This window comes from Colossoma macropomum, unplaced genomic scaffold (genome assembly GCF_904425465.1).
Source record: "Colossoma macropomum unplaced genomic scaffold, Colossoma_macropomum, whole genome shotgun sequence".
Classification (NCBI taxonomy): Eukaryota; Metazoa; Chordata; class Actinopteri; order Characiformes; family Serrasalmidae; genus Colossoma; species Colossoma macropomum.
Window position 1 is genome coordinate 2,878,713 of NW_023494807.1, and position 15,423 is coordinate 2,894,135.

General features: G+C 38.2%; 1 protein-coding gene across 2 annotated transcripts in view; it reads right to left on the minus strand.

Moving 5' to 3' along the window:
• The window catches only part of cdh12a (cadherin 12, type 2a (N-cadherin 2)), an 87,401-nt gene that overhangs the window by 37,138 nt on the left and 34,840 nt on the right, over positions 1–15,423 (minus strand). For both annotated transcript variants that reach the window (XM_036556712.1, XM_036556713.1), the window contains one exon: positions 15,085–15,272. In XM_036556712.1, coding sequence (XP_036412605.1) covers positions 15,085–15,272 — 188 coding nt within the window. The remainder of the gene's footprint in view (positions 1–15,084; positions 15,273–15,423) is intronic.

Genomic DNA, 15,423 nt, shown 5'->3' on the forward strand with positions numbered 1-15,423 from the left:
CAATCATAAGATTATTGTAGCCATAATGAATTATGCACTCGTGTGTTGACCCAAATAAAATTTTAGGGGCATTTTCAAACATAACAATAAGAAAACTGACACACACTCACACATTGGGAATTTAGCACCTGCAATTCACCTGACAGCGTGTCTTTCGTCTGTGGGAGGAAAGCAGAGCACCTGGAGGAAACCCAGGCAAACGTGAGGAGAACATGCAAACTCCACACAGAAAGGACCCTGGTTATCTGGCCAGGGAATCAAACCCAGACCTTAGGAATCCAGCAGTTGCTTATTCTTTGGATGCAAATTCCTAAATCATTGCAAATTAACAATCCCTTCATATAAAAATGTTGGTAACACTTTCTATGAATGTCACATTTGTAAGCATCTATAAACACATTTATAACATGTTATAATGTATTCATAAGGCATTATAAACACGGTTATAAACATTTATAAAAAAGAATTACACTGAATTACACTTTATAGCCATGTTTATTATACATTATGAATTGTTAATATAATGCATTATAAGTAGTGTCGATAACATGTTATAATGTCAGTGCCAAAGAAGTCAGTCCCAGCTTGGAGAATGTAAAGTAAAAACAAATACCAAGCTAACGGTGGTGTACATTACCTTTCCCACATTGGGTAAAACACTGATGGCAGCACTGGTTTAAACTCTGACATTTGAAGCCTGTAATGTGCTTTATTGTGTATGTTTTAGTGTTTCAGTAAATCCTTCAGTAAATACTTCAACTTGAAGCCTCACTCTTAACACTGGAGGAGGCTTTAGTACAGTATGCTTCACTTTACTTAGAGCAGACAAATATGACTTATGAGCTCTTATAATTTGTTATGATCAGTACTTATAATGTATTATGCTAACAATTCATAATGCATAATAAACATGGCTATAATGTATAATGCATTTTTATAAATATTTATAGCTTTGTTTATAATGTCTTATGCATTCATTATAACATGTTATGAATGTGTTTATAGATGCTTACAAAGGTGACATTCATAGAAAGTGTCACCAAAATCTCTTTCAGTTAATGAAAAATGACAATGTAATTTGCTTATTTACATTGTTGTCTCAACAAAGTTGATTTTTTAACATTATAAATAATGAATATGTCATGTTGGAGGTTGTGAAAGATATAAAACCAAGGATCAGCTAAATTTTGAATAAAAGGGAGATAAATAGACATCAGTTTTGTTTGGTTTGTGTTGACGGAAGCAAATTGTTAAGGTATGTTGTTGAGAAAGTGGATATTTTATTGCTTCATAGATGTACAATTGTGTCAGCATCTATATGCACACAGTGTGATTGACCTCTGGGCCCCACTAGTAGAATGGTGAGGCACAGGGGTGAATGAGTAGTTTCCAGATGACGCATTAATTTGTGCATTATACATCATAATATTTTGCACAACGGTTTAGGGGTCCATTATGAAGCTCTAATGAAGTCTTATGAAGCAAAACTGGTAATTAACTTCTCAAGACAATAGCTGGTAATTAAACTGGCGTCCCATTACCATAGTTTACCTGAAATCTAATTATAACTTGCCAGTTCATTAGCAGCTACAGGCTTGATAAGGCTTTATAAGAGCATCACAAGCGCTGTGGAAAATGTTCAATAAAGATGGCTTAACAAAGGCTTGGCCTCAAATCTAAGAGCCACAAATTCAAAATGTCAAAAAACACATCTGCCCCTTACAAACATCATATCCAGATTCAGATAATTCAGATAATTAGCTGCAAGATCATTAGCAGGATTGACAAGACTTAATAAGGGAATGGCAAAATATAAGATTTTATGATGCACTGAATCATTTTCTAAAGAATCATGACTGAGTCGAATCACTGTGAGGTCAAAGATTTACTCTCCTACCACCACCTCAGGATAGATGTCTGAACGGTCATTTGTGAGCTGATCCCCCACCCAAGCTGACCAGCACTCAGTGGATGACATGATTAGTTACAGCAGGCCAGAGGTCGGGTCATCCACCTGGTTCACACCTCTGCCGCTCAGCTGGCCTTATTAGTACTAATAACACTAATGTGCTTCATGACCTGAAATAAAGGGTATAGCAGAACTGTGAACTGCTCTTAGCTGTAGCACACATTATTTCCCCATCACATCACACAGATCAAAGGGCAACACAATTCCATCTTCACCATTATATAACAGAACTACTACACTATATCACATTATGTGTAATAACTAACGATGTAATGACTTCTGAGTTTCAAAAACTCAAATTTATAACAGTGTTCACATTTATAACTCCTCACTACTTTCCAGGTGTTTCTCATTTGTCCTGCATGGAAAACACTGTTGATGAACAAAGCTAGGAATCTGAGTGTGTCCAATCAGAGTCAGGTGGATGGAGATGGGGGTGGGGCTTATGATATGGACACAAAAATAGTCAAATGAGCATGCAACATGCAGTACACAAATATGTCATACGGTCACTGGGAAGCATCCCTGTGGTGCCAACAAATCTGACTGCTAGTTTAGACACTGAGCTATAAGCACAATGAAGAAAAACAATGAAGCTAGCATTAGTGTACTGCTTACCTCACTTATAACGAGAACAGTGTTTCTATCTTTATTTAGCACAAAATTAGCCAAATATTTATTTTTTTTCCAAAATATTTTCAAAAATTGTGTTTTTCCAAATGTCACCGCCACATGGGAACTCTTACTTTATATCTTCCATGGAAGCTCATGTTTAGATGACTCTCAGGTGAATTTGATCTGCTAATCTGAGACTTGGCTCCCTGGGTTTGTGAAAGGTGCTATATGAGTTGAAATTATTATTATTATTATTATTATTATTATTATTATTATTATTATTAAGTTGTGCCAGTCCATGCCAGCTTAAGTGCATGTTGTCATTAATATAATACCAAATGCTAAGAATTTTTTTTTAAATTCTAAGAATTTATGTTCAAATATCAAAGATTCTACTTTTCACTCAAATTGTTTTGCTGATATCATTTGAGAAAGGGAAATGTGCTAACACTTTCTATGAAATTTGGGTAACACTTTCTATGAAATTTGTTTTCATAAATAGTTACAATCATGCTTATCACTACATAATTTGGTAACAAGGCATTATAAGTACACTTATAAATTGTAATAACGCCTCGTACAGTTGTTATAAAGTACTATAATTATTTCTTTGAAAATTATAAATGCGTTGTTAGACAAGTATCACTATTTGTTATAATGCCTTTTAAGCAGTTATAAAAGAAGCCATTACATATTAACAGATATAAAACATTGCAAATATTTTAAATACAGTTACTGAATGAAGTGATTAATATTTTAAGTCATTCACATTTGAATGTTAGATGTTGTACTGTTCATGTGTGTCAGTGTGTGCTCTATAATTTGCTGCATAGCTGAAAAAAGTTTCCCGCCTTGCAAGGTCAGTTAGATGCCACTTATGTATTCTGGTCATCTTTGGACATTGTAGGGCAATAAATGCTCAAAATGATTGTTCTTACTAGATAAAACAATCAAATTTGTTTTATTTGTTTATTAATTTTACAAATTAGAATTTGGAGAAATTAAACTTTTTAAACTGCAAGAATGTGTCTGTGCTTTTGTAATTAGCTTGGAAATGTTTCCACCTCACATTACAAAAACAAAATTTTACAGCATAGTAAAATATTTATTTTTAGCAATGTATTTATTAATAGCAATTTAATTCATTTATAACAAGGAATAACAAAATATCAATCGGTTCATCTGAAGCACTTAGTGATGGGGTTTTACATGTTTATAATGTTTAAAAAGTGTTAACATGCATTACAGGTGCTCTAAATGTATGCACTGTCTATGAACCAGGCATTATAATATATTGCGCACTTGTGATATTAGAGCCTTACAAGGTATTATATGAATTTGTAATATGCTTGCAATGCATTGTCAGCAAATTACAAAGAGTTAAAAGTACATTAACAGTGGCTTATGAATACAGTCTTTTCATAGAATGTATGACCGAAAAAGGTTACAGTCATGTCAAGAAGTATACCCCATGAAATGTTTCTATTTTTTTGATATATGTGGACATAGCAGTATTTGATCTTGAGTCAAACAGTATATATAGATAAACTTTATGCAATAGAAAAACTAAAAAAAAAAAGAAGAAATTTGACTTTCCAATTATTTATTTAAAAAACAAATAAACAGAGATATATAAGTACACACATCCTTGTCTACAGTGATTGGTACTGCCCCCTTTGGCTGCAACAGGCATTTCTTAACTGTCTACAAGTTTCTGATGTCTACAAGGAGAAATTTTTGCCCATTCCACCATGCAGAATTCTTTCAACTGTGCAATGTTTGAGGGGTTTCCTGCATGTACAGCCCATTTCAAATCCCCCCACAGCATTTCAATGGGGGCTCAGATGTAGGCTTTGACTAGGCCATTCCATAACCCTCCACTTGGATTTACTTGTATGGTTGGTATCATTATCCTATCCACTTTTTCACCTTCAACTTTTTTGCAGATGTTCTCACATTATCCTTAAGCATTGTCTGGTATGAAAGAAAATTCATATTCAATTCTATGACTGCAAGCTAACCAGGTTCTAAGGCAGCAAATCAGCTTCTCGTCTGTCCATAGCACATAGTTCCAGAAGCCCTGCTCCTTGTCTTTATATTGATTAGCAAACTTTTCCTCCTGGCACACCTCACATACAGGTCAAATTTGAGCAGTCTTGTTTCTAATGGTAGATGCATGCACTTTGTCACAATGACAAAGAGCTACCTACAGATCATGTAATGAAATTTTGGGGGTCTTAGAAACTCCTTTCAGCATCTTACGGTCTGGTCTTGGGTTAAATTTGTTGGGTGGTCTGGCCTTGAGAAGTCGGCAGTGGTTTTAAATCTACTCCACTAGTAGATGATCTTCCAGACAGAGGAATGATTGATTTCCAATATTTCGGATATCTTCCTAAATCCCTTCCGGGAAGGCCTCAAAGAGCTCTTTTGATCTTGGCAGGCTGATTTCACACACTCCAATAACATAGAGTAGAACAGACCAGATGTCTGAGGTTTAAATAAGACAAATTCCTCTATGATTTTCTCTAACGGCGTCCTAATCATTAGCTGATTTCAGTACTTGTAGTAATGTATGTTGGGGTGTACTTACTTTTTCCACATAAGAAAATTGCATTACTGTTATTTTAATTGTATAAAGGATGAGAAAAATGTTAATTCAAGACTTGTTAAATAATGTCACCTTTATCTGTCAATGCTATTTAAAATATGTTGAAAAAGGCTAACTTTTTCATGGGGTGTACTTACTTCTTCACATGACTAAATTAAATTAGAAAGGAATGCAAACATTTTTACTAGAGGCCTCAAACGTTTGGGGCCCTCTGTATGAACACAAGACGTCGCACTCTTGTTTTGCTGTATTAGAAAGTGGATAGCCTGTTTTGTATGAGATTGAATTTTGCATTTTGTGTTGTGTTACACCTCCAGTAAAAACATTGGTAACACTTTCTATGAATGTCACCTTTGTAAGCATCTATAAACACATTCATAACATGTTATAATGCATTCATAAGGCATTATAAACATGGCTTTAAATATTTATAAAAATGCATTACACATTATAGCCATGCTTATTATGCATTATGAATTGTTAACATAATACATTATAAGTACTGATCATAACAAATTATAAGAGCTCATAAGTCGTATTTGTCCGCTCTAAGTAAAGTGAAGCGTACTGTACTAAAGCCTCCTCCAGTGTTAAGAGTGAGGCTTCAAGTTGAAGTATTTACTGAAGGATTTACTGAAACACTAAAACATACACAATAAAGCACATTACAGGCTTCAAATGTCAGAGTTTAAACTAGTGCTGCCATCAGTGTTTTACCCAATGTAGGAAAGGTAATGTACACCACCGTTAGCTTGGTATTTGTCTTTACTTTATGCTCTCCAAGCTGGGACTGACTTCTTTGGCACTGACAGTATAACATGTTATAAACACTACTTATAATTCATTATATTAACAATTCATAATGAATAATAAACATGGCTATAAAGTGTAATTCAGTGTAATTCATTTTTATAAATGTTTATAATCATGTTTATAAGGCATTATAACATGTTATAAATGTGTTTATAGATGCTTACAAACGTGACATTCATAGAAAGTGTTACCAAAACATTCAGTAAGAGCTTTAGAAATTTCCTGTTACTTTAATTTATTTATATATGCATTGAAAGCTGTTAATACATAAACGTATGAAAACAGCACACAATTGTAAGATTTTTGAATGAAAGCAGATCTTCTATTTTGGGGTTAATGATGGTGTCAGTAGAAATCCAGGTACTTGAAAAAGAGAACAATACACAGCATGATATCACATCCAATTGCACTGCTGGGAAAACAAACACAGTCTCTCTCTTGCACACATTCATACAGTCAAAGATCAGTCTTCATTTATTTAATTTCCAAACAAAAGTACTGGTTATTCATTTTTCAGATATTTCTGAGATTAGATATACAAAGACCTGCATAAGGTTAAAGGAAAATAAAAGAATGAACAGGAGTTTCAGAAACTAGAGCTATTACTGAAATTAGTAAAAGATATAGAGAATATGGGGCTCCTAACACCCGCAAAACCGGGTAGAAACCGCTGTAGTACTTGACCCTGGTCTCGGTCTTGTCTCAGCCTCAATATCATTTGGACTCAAGGGATTCAATTTTACACGTCGTCTCAACTTTTCTAAATAAATATATTTCTAAAGGTGCTGTTGACATGAAATTCTCACCAGGTGTCGGTACCAACCCATCTAATCCACACATGCAAAGAAATCAAACCATAGATGTCCATAAATTAAGTTATGTGTAATAATGAGAAATGAGTCAGGGAAAAAGTATTAATCACGCTTACTGAAATTTATTTGATACTTCATACAAAAGCCTTTGTTGGTGATCACAGCTTCAAGATGCCTCCTGTATGGAGAAACCAGTCACATGCATTGCTCAGGTGTGATTTTGGCCCATACTTCCACACAAATACTCTTCAAGATTCCTCAAGATTCCGCGGGATCCTTCTATGAACTCTGAGCTTTAGTTCCTTCCATAGGTGATTGGCTGGGCCATTCTAGCAGCTTCATTTTCTTTCTCTGAAACCAATTGAGAGTTTCCTTGGCTGTGTGTTTGGGATCATTGTCTTGCTGAAATGTCCACCCTGGTTTCATCTTCATCATCCTGGTAGATGGCAGCAGATTTTTTATCAAGAATGAAAAGCAGCCCCACACCATGATGTTCCCACCTCCAAACTTCACTGTTGGTATGGTGTTTCTGGGGTGAGATGCAGTGCCTTTTGACCTCCAAACATGGTGTGTATTATGGCATCCAAAGAATTCAATTTGGGTCTCATCTGCCCAGACTATATTCTCCTAGTATTTCACAGGCTTGTCTAAATGTTGTTGAGCAAACTTTAAACATGCTTCAACATGCTTTTTCTTCAGCAATGGAGTCCTGCATGGTGAGCGTGCATACAGGCCATGGTGTTTGAATGCATTACTTATTGTTTTCTTTGAAACAATTGTACCTGCTGATTCCATGTCTTTCTTTTGCTCTCCACAAGTGGTCCTTGGCTCTTGGACAACTCTTCTGATAATTATTTTCACTCCTCTGTCTGAAATCCTGCGGGGAGCACCTGGTCGTGCCCGGTTTATGATGGAATGATGTTCTTTCCGCCTCTCGATTATGGCCCCAACAGTGCTCACTGGAACCTTCAGTAGTTTAGAAATTATTCTGCAACGAATGCCATCAGTATGTTTTGCAACAATAAGGTTGGGATAGTCTTGTGAGAGCTCACTGGTTTTACCCATCATGAGATGTTTCTTGTGTGGCACCTTGATAATGAGACACCTTTTTATAGGCCATCAGTTGAACCAGCTGATATTAATTTGCACCAAGTGTCAGGATTGCTTTGTAATTATTGATAGATTTCATCTGGTGTTATGACTTTCCATGGCTTTTTGAACCTCTCTTTCTTCATGTGTTCAATAATTTTTCCCTGTGTCATTTCTCATTATTACACATAACTTAATTTATGGACCCGCTATATATATACATAGTGGGTGAAATAAGTATTGAACACGTCACCAATTTTCAAAGTAAATATATAACATAAATGAACGATTAATGTAAAAAGAACAAATTTCAGCCTTTTTTCCCTGCTTTATTATTTTCCTTATATATCTGGTCTCAATCTCAACCTGGATTCTACTACTACAACACGACATGTCCAGGTCTCAGTCTTGACCTGGATTCGCCTCTGGTAGACTTGACTACAACACTACATAGAAAACCACTAAAACTGATAACCCCCATCAGATAAACAGTACTTACACCTTTCATTTTTGATAAAAAGAGGATAAAAACAAAAGCACTCTTGCCTTAGATCTGAAACTATAGGTCTATAGTGCTATAGGTCTGAAAGGAGGTTTAAATTCCCTGACAATAAACAAATAATGTACATATTTGCTATTTTCACTGGAAATTATTTAAATGAAAGTCGTCTCTGACTTTTACAAAGTACTGTACACACACAGGCACACACACAAACACACACACATACACACACACACACATGTACACACACAGTATCCTCACGCACACACATACACACAGACATTCTCTTATGCACACATACTGAATAACATCACATTCAGTGTTCCTTCTCATCTGAGTCTGATCAGATTCCTGCTGAGCACTCAAGTGCTAAGAATGATCAAAATGCGCATGAATGTAGCCACTGGCATGCTTCAGAGAACACATGCTTCACATGTCATATCAAAGACATAACACTGCCACATTAACTCTCCTGCTGTTATCCACCATGAACATAAATATTCCAGAGCATTTTTAGCTGTGGCTGCATCGTGAAAAATAAAGCGAGGCAACTGGCAACCTCCCTGGCAGCCTTTAAGGGGCGCTGTTTACTTCTCACTTGCTGATCCTTTGGAGACTGCTCTGCTGAGATTTAACAGCAAAAGTTTGTGTTTTTTGTTTTCTCTCCAAGCCGCTCATAAGAGAATCCGAAATCAGATGCACGTCCAGAAAAGCTGATCCGAAAGTTGATTTGTTATTCAATACGGCACCCACACCAAAGCCCTAATTAATTCCCTTACTAATTGGCATTTATTCATGAATTCCTAATGCGGCTATACTACGTGAAAGAAGCTCATTTAGGTCGGTGGGGTGGTGGAAGGAGGGGGGTTGCTAGAGCTCATGCCACAAACTTGACTGTTTTTCTTCTCTAAATGCATAAAATACAGAAACTTTAATGAAACATAAAAACTGCATAAATCAGGTGTCAGCACATTCATATGCCTTCCCATCTCGTGCCAATTTCTCCTCATTTTAACAGCTAGTGTCCCCTACGCTGAGAATTCCTTTCACAAAGACATTCCAATAACGTATTATTCGCTAAATCAAAGAGAGAGAGCCTCTTAGGCCATCCATTTCAGCTCAGATAATCGGTGTGGCGAGGTGGGCCGAGGTACCGCGAGCCCACCTCTATCGCGTTGTCCGCACACAGGCGATTATCCTTTTGAACCCATTTAGTCTCTGAGATCCTCTTATGGCTTCAACCTGCTCTAAAGCCTGGAGAGACCCCAAAATGCACCACTTCAGCATTTCAGCAAGGTCCCAGTGCAATGCAGCACGGGGGTGGGGTTAGAGAAACAGCCGAGCAGTAGGAAGGAGGAGGGGGTAGGTTGGGAAATATCACATTTTCTTTTTCAGTCTCAGAAAAAGTGAGACCAAGGTTTTTTCTGCACAATTTCTACTTACTGGCCGAAAAAAGCAAATATGAAATATAAAATGTGCCAGTATTTTTGCACAGGTCACATTTTTTTTTTTTTGTTCCTAATATGTTAAACTGTGCATGTAAAGAGTGATGGAGCATTAACAAGGTTATCTTCTGTACGGGATGTGTACTTCTTTTCACTTAGAACAGTGGTCATCAAGCCTCCTCCAGGAGATCTACTTTCCTGCAGAGCTTAGTACTAACCTGCGTCAAACATACTGCCCCCTCCCCTTGCCTACACTAATGCATCTGATCCAGCCAATCAAGGGCTTCTGAAGATGTTAATTAGCTGGAGCAGGTGTGGCAGATTGTGGTCCAAACTACAGTTTACAGGAAAGTAGATCTTCAGGACCAGGTTTGGTGACCACTGACTTTGTGGCCCTCGCCAAAGGCCTCAGTAAGGGCATATAGAGGGTGCTTCTGACCACCATTTTGAATGCCAAAATGACAAATGGGACACACTATGTGTACAATTGTGGACTTTGGGGCCACAAATGTGCTGTTTGTGACTAGGCTTACTTCATTCATCAACATGGAGAAGACTGAAGAATACACAAATGAAATGAAATAAAAGTCTATTGAACTTAAAAAGTCCAGCAACTGCAATTAAAAGAGCTACATGCCAGAAAATGTCCAGATCCACACTAATTAAAAGATTTAAAACAACTGGAGCTGTAGTGAACGTAGAGGAGGAAGATGCATAAACTTTCAAGTATTATGGTTGGAGATTTGCAGAAGATGATAGCATTGTAGGGTCACCAGGTGCTCAAAACTACAATTAGATACAACTTCCAAAGCTTTTTCTTTTATCTTCAAATATGAACATCTAAAGTATGAAACTTTGACTGGAACCAGGTTCTATTGCGAAATGAGATTTTTAGCACCTAAAAATAAGAATAATTCTACAGAAAAGAACCTCATCCCCACTGTTAAGTGTGGTGCAGGATCTGTGAGGTTTCGGAGCTGTTTTTCCTCTTTACGCCATGGAAACCTTGCCAGAATACATGGCATCATTCAGGATACTTTCTCAGATTCCTTGCTGTATATTCTTTGATCTCATTATGGGAGAAGACTCATTGCTGTTATGCTGGTGAAGGGAGGCTGCATGAACTACTTGCAGGGGTGCCAATAATTGTGACACTCCTTAGACTTAATGTGCTTCAATTAAAAAGTACATCTGTTCTCATGTTTTCAATGTGAGATTGTGCTAATTAAGCATTTAGATATTTTCACAACATTTTTTTACCAAGGGTGCCATTAATTATAGAGCTGAATATACACTGCGAACAGCAGTGAATAACATGTATGTGAGAGAATGGAAAGAAAAGTAGTTGCTGTCCTTCACAGTTGATTGCTGTTAAAATATTTTTTCTTGCTTTACTGAAAATAAAAAGAAACTAACAGTGTTGATACTTTTATGTCAGGATTGATTCTCGAAAGAAATGAAAGCGTCAGACATATTAATACTTTGTTTTCAAGCCACCAATCCTTAGAAGAGTGGAGAAGTGGAGGAACGGAAGAGGGAAGATGGCCTGTGGCTGAGGACGGAGGGGTTCTGTCATTGACCCTGTTCTGAGCCCCACGGTGAGGATCCCTCATATCCATTTCCAGCCTCTTTTTGGGTCAGCAGATATGGCACAGCCATTCTGCAGCGTAAGGACTGCGTGACTTTGTCCTGCGCTGCAGCTGTTCTGGAGTTTGAATGCAGCTTGGGGAATAGAGGTGAACAAAAAAAGCTAGGAATAGAAAGGAAGGACGAGAAGAGCGCATGGTGCAACATCTCATTATTACACAATATTAGCATTGTTGCTCGATCACAGATGCCGGTTTGGGGGAAAAACAATTTCATCTCTAATGTGGTCAATTAGCCAAGACTATATATGTATAACAATGGACAAAAGTATGTGAAATGCTATTTGGTTAATGTATGCAAAACGGTCCAGACATGAGCATGTTTACTACTGTGCCAAATCACCTTCCTATTTATTTGGGGACTGAAGACACCAATTAATATAGTTCTGTAAGATGTTTTGCTAATCTTCCATTAAGTCTTTCATTCTCATGTTTTGCCTCTTATAATGCACCATACTTTTTTAATGGGAAACAGGTCTGGATTGCACGTAGGCCGGTCTAATACCTTTACTCTCTGATTACATAGTCATGCTGTTGTAAGACTTGCAGAATGTGGCTTGGAATCCCTGAAAAAGATGTGGTCTTGAAGGCAGCACATCCATCCATCCATCCATCATCTAAACCGCTTATCCTTCTGGGTCGTGGTGGGGTGCTGGAGCCTATCCCAGCTGTCATTGGGCGGAAGGCAGGATACACCCTGGACAGGTCGCCAGTCCATCGCAGGGCGGACAGACAGACACATTCACTCACACACTCACACCTAGGGGCAATTCAGCATGTCCAATTGGCCTGACTGCATGTCTTTGGACTGTGGGAGGAAACCGGAGTACCCGGAGGAAACCCACGCAGACACGGGGAGAACATGCAAACTCCAAGGCAGCACATGTTGCTCCAAAATATCTTTCAGTGTTAATGGTGCCTTCACAGGTCAGAAAGTTGCTCATGCATTAGGCACTAATCATTCTCCCCATTATGGCACACCCTTGCTTTTGAACTTTACACTGGTAACAATTTGGATGGTCCATTTCTTCTTTGGCCCGGAGAAAACAACTTCTATACTTTCCATAAACAAACTTAAAATTTGACTCGTCAGACCACAGCACATGTTTTCAATATGCATCAGTTCATTTCAGATGAGCTTGAGCCCAGAGAAGTCGGCAGCATTTCTGGATACTGTGGACATCTGGTCATTGTTGGGCTCTGTTGTGCATAGTACTGGCTTAACTTGCATTTGTGGATGCAGCAGTAAGTAGTGTTTATTTGACAAAGCATCCCCAAGCTCATCTAAGTGATATCCATCACAGAAGCATGCCAGATTTTAATGCCGTGCCATCTGAAGGATCAAGGGTCATGGGCATTCAGTTGTAGTTTTCGGTCTTGCCCTTTACACATAAAGATTATGCACCACAGAGGGTGGAATACCTAAGTCCTTGCACTTGCTTGTTGAGGAATGCTGTTCTTAATCTGTTGGATCATTTGCCGATACATTTTTTGGGAAAGTGGCAAGCCTTGACCCATCATTGATCTCAAAAGACTAGGCTCTCTTCTGGCTGCTCCTTTAATACCTAAGCACTTGTTTAAGATGTTTTATGTTTTGAACATTTCATAACATTCCTAGTCTTAAGCTTCCTCGTCCTAACTTTTTTGGAATGTGTTGCTGGTATAGATAAGGGAAAATGATCTTTGTCCAACTTTTGCCCTGCTGCAACCTTTCGTACCTGTCATTTTTAGATCCACAGAGATCTTCCATGGTTACAAATGGCACAAACCAGAAAAGCTCTAGACATGAAGAGGCAGCTGCATCACTGCCCTGAATGCTTGGAAGTCTCAGGCTGTCATCATGCGGCTCTGGACTCCTGCGGAGCTAACTGCTGTGGCTGAGAGTCATGATAGAGTAACCTCACCTCTCCATGGAGGACTGAGAGCACTCCGACCTCATCCGCAAGCTTTTACCAGGCCATTCTGAACAGCTAAGCACTTACACGTGCCGGTGCTTGACGCGTAGAGTGGGCGCGTTACATGATGTCTATGGGGATATCTACTTGTCACAATGCATCAAGAGGTGGGAGCGCCTGATCGCCAAGCACAAGCTGACTTATTCATGCCATCTAAATTCAAAAAGATCGGACACTTCCCTTCCCCAAACCCCAAACAATGTATTTTTAAAGGCGACTGAAACAGGCTCCCCCCTGCTGTTTGTGCATCAACACTTTTGGCATGTTGGTGAAACAGGGGTTGGGATATCCTGGGGATAGTTGTAACCCACATTAATGAGATGATGGATCCAGGTTTTGATTGGAGCAGGCAGCACCACAGAGTGGGTAGGGCATTAACAGTTTTATGACTGGTAATGCATTATTCACTGAGGATAGGGAAGCTGGTGTGCTGCAATAAGAATTGCTCACCCTGGGGCAAACAGGAAAACGCAAAGTCGTGTATGAAATGCATTTGGCCGAAGAAGCACAATGGGCTAAAGCTGTCATTCCTATATACATATGAACAGAAAAAGGAAAAAGAACATAAAAAAGAAATAAGCTGGCTTTAAACAGTTGAATGGTTTCTCTGTATCTGTGGGTTGATCTTGGGCCATGTGGCTAAAGTTAAAGTTGATCTAAGAAGAATAATCAAGGCTCAATTTAGCAACTAACATTCCAAGGGACATTGAAATGAGACCTGATTCTAGATCAGCACACATCATCGGTCTTACACATTAGGATTCTCATACAAATTGAGAAGACTTGCCACTTCATATGAAATAATGTCTATATGCCAACAGTACTGTTATGGCCAACAACAAATGGTATTGAAAACTCATCAACATTAATATAGCAAATGATGACTGAAAGCTAGTGGAAGCCAGTTAGCATTTCTTGAAACCTAACAATGTTAATAAGGCCAATGCTGCATGAAAGCTAGTGGAATCCAGTTAACATAGCCTTAATACTCCAAAACATAAATATGGCTAATTATGAATAAAAGCTAGTGAAAACAAGTTGCCATATTCTTGAAACCCAACAACGCTAATTTGGCTAAAGCTGACAAAGCTAGTGGAAATCGTTAACATATTCTTGAAACTCAACACTAATGTGGCTAATGATGAACAAAAGCTGGTGGAAGCAAGTTTTTTTTTAAACCAAACAATGCTAATTTGGCAAAAATTTACTGAAAAAATGGTGGAAATCAATTAGCATATTCTTGAAACTCAACAATATTTTGGCTAATGATGAACAGAAGGTAGCAGAAACTAATTAGCATGTTCTTGAAACTCAACATTAATATGCCTAATGATGAATGAAAACCAGTTGCCTTCTTCTTGAAAGTCAACAATGCTAATTTGGCTAACAATGACTTAAAGCTAATGGAAACCAGTTGGCATGTTCCTCAAACCCAACAGTGCTAATATGGTTAACGTAGAACAAACTCTAGTGAAGAACTGAGCCCATCCTCTTGCTTAATGCTAGCTATCAATAGCTGTAATCGACTGTCCTGGAAGTACCAAACTTTTCCTTGAAATAGGAATGCTGAACTCATACACTCATTTGAGATGAACAAATCCCATTCATTCCTAAGTCCTCAATCTTTTACCTTTCTCAGCACCACTATGCCCTCCTGAGTGTGTTCATCAGTGTAGATGTCAAACATGGAGCTGCTGTCTCCAGGAACAATGCTGTACTCCACTTCTGCATTCTTCCCCAAGTCCAGATCATGTGCTTTAATCCTCCCCACTGAGGACCCGACTGGCGCAGATTCAGGAACCCGCAGGTGAAAGATACCTGTAATGAAAAAAAAAAAGCATGCACATAATATAGAAGGAGGAAACAACCGGCAACAATCCTGTCACTCAGGATAAGACCTAAAGGCCCTCACAATAAGAGCGTGCTCCTAGAGGTAGTTAGCACTAATTATCCACTAATCACTTCAACA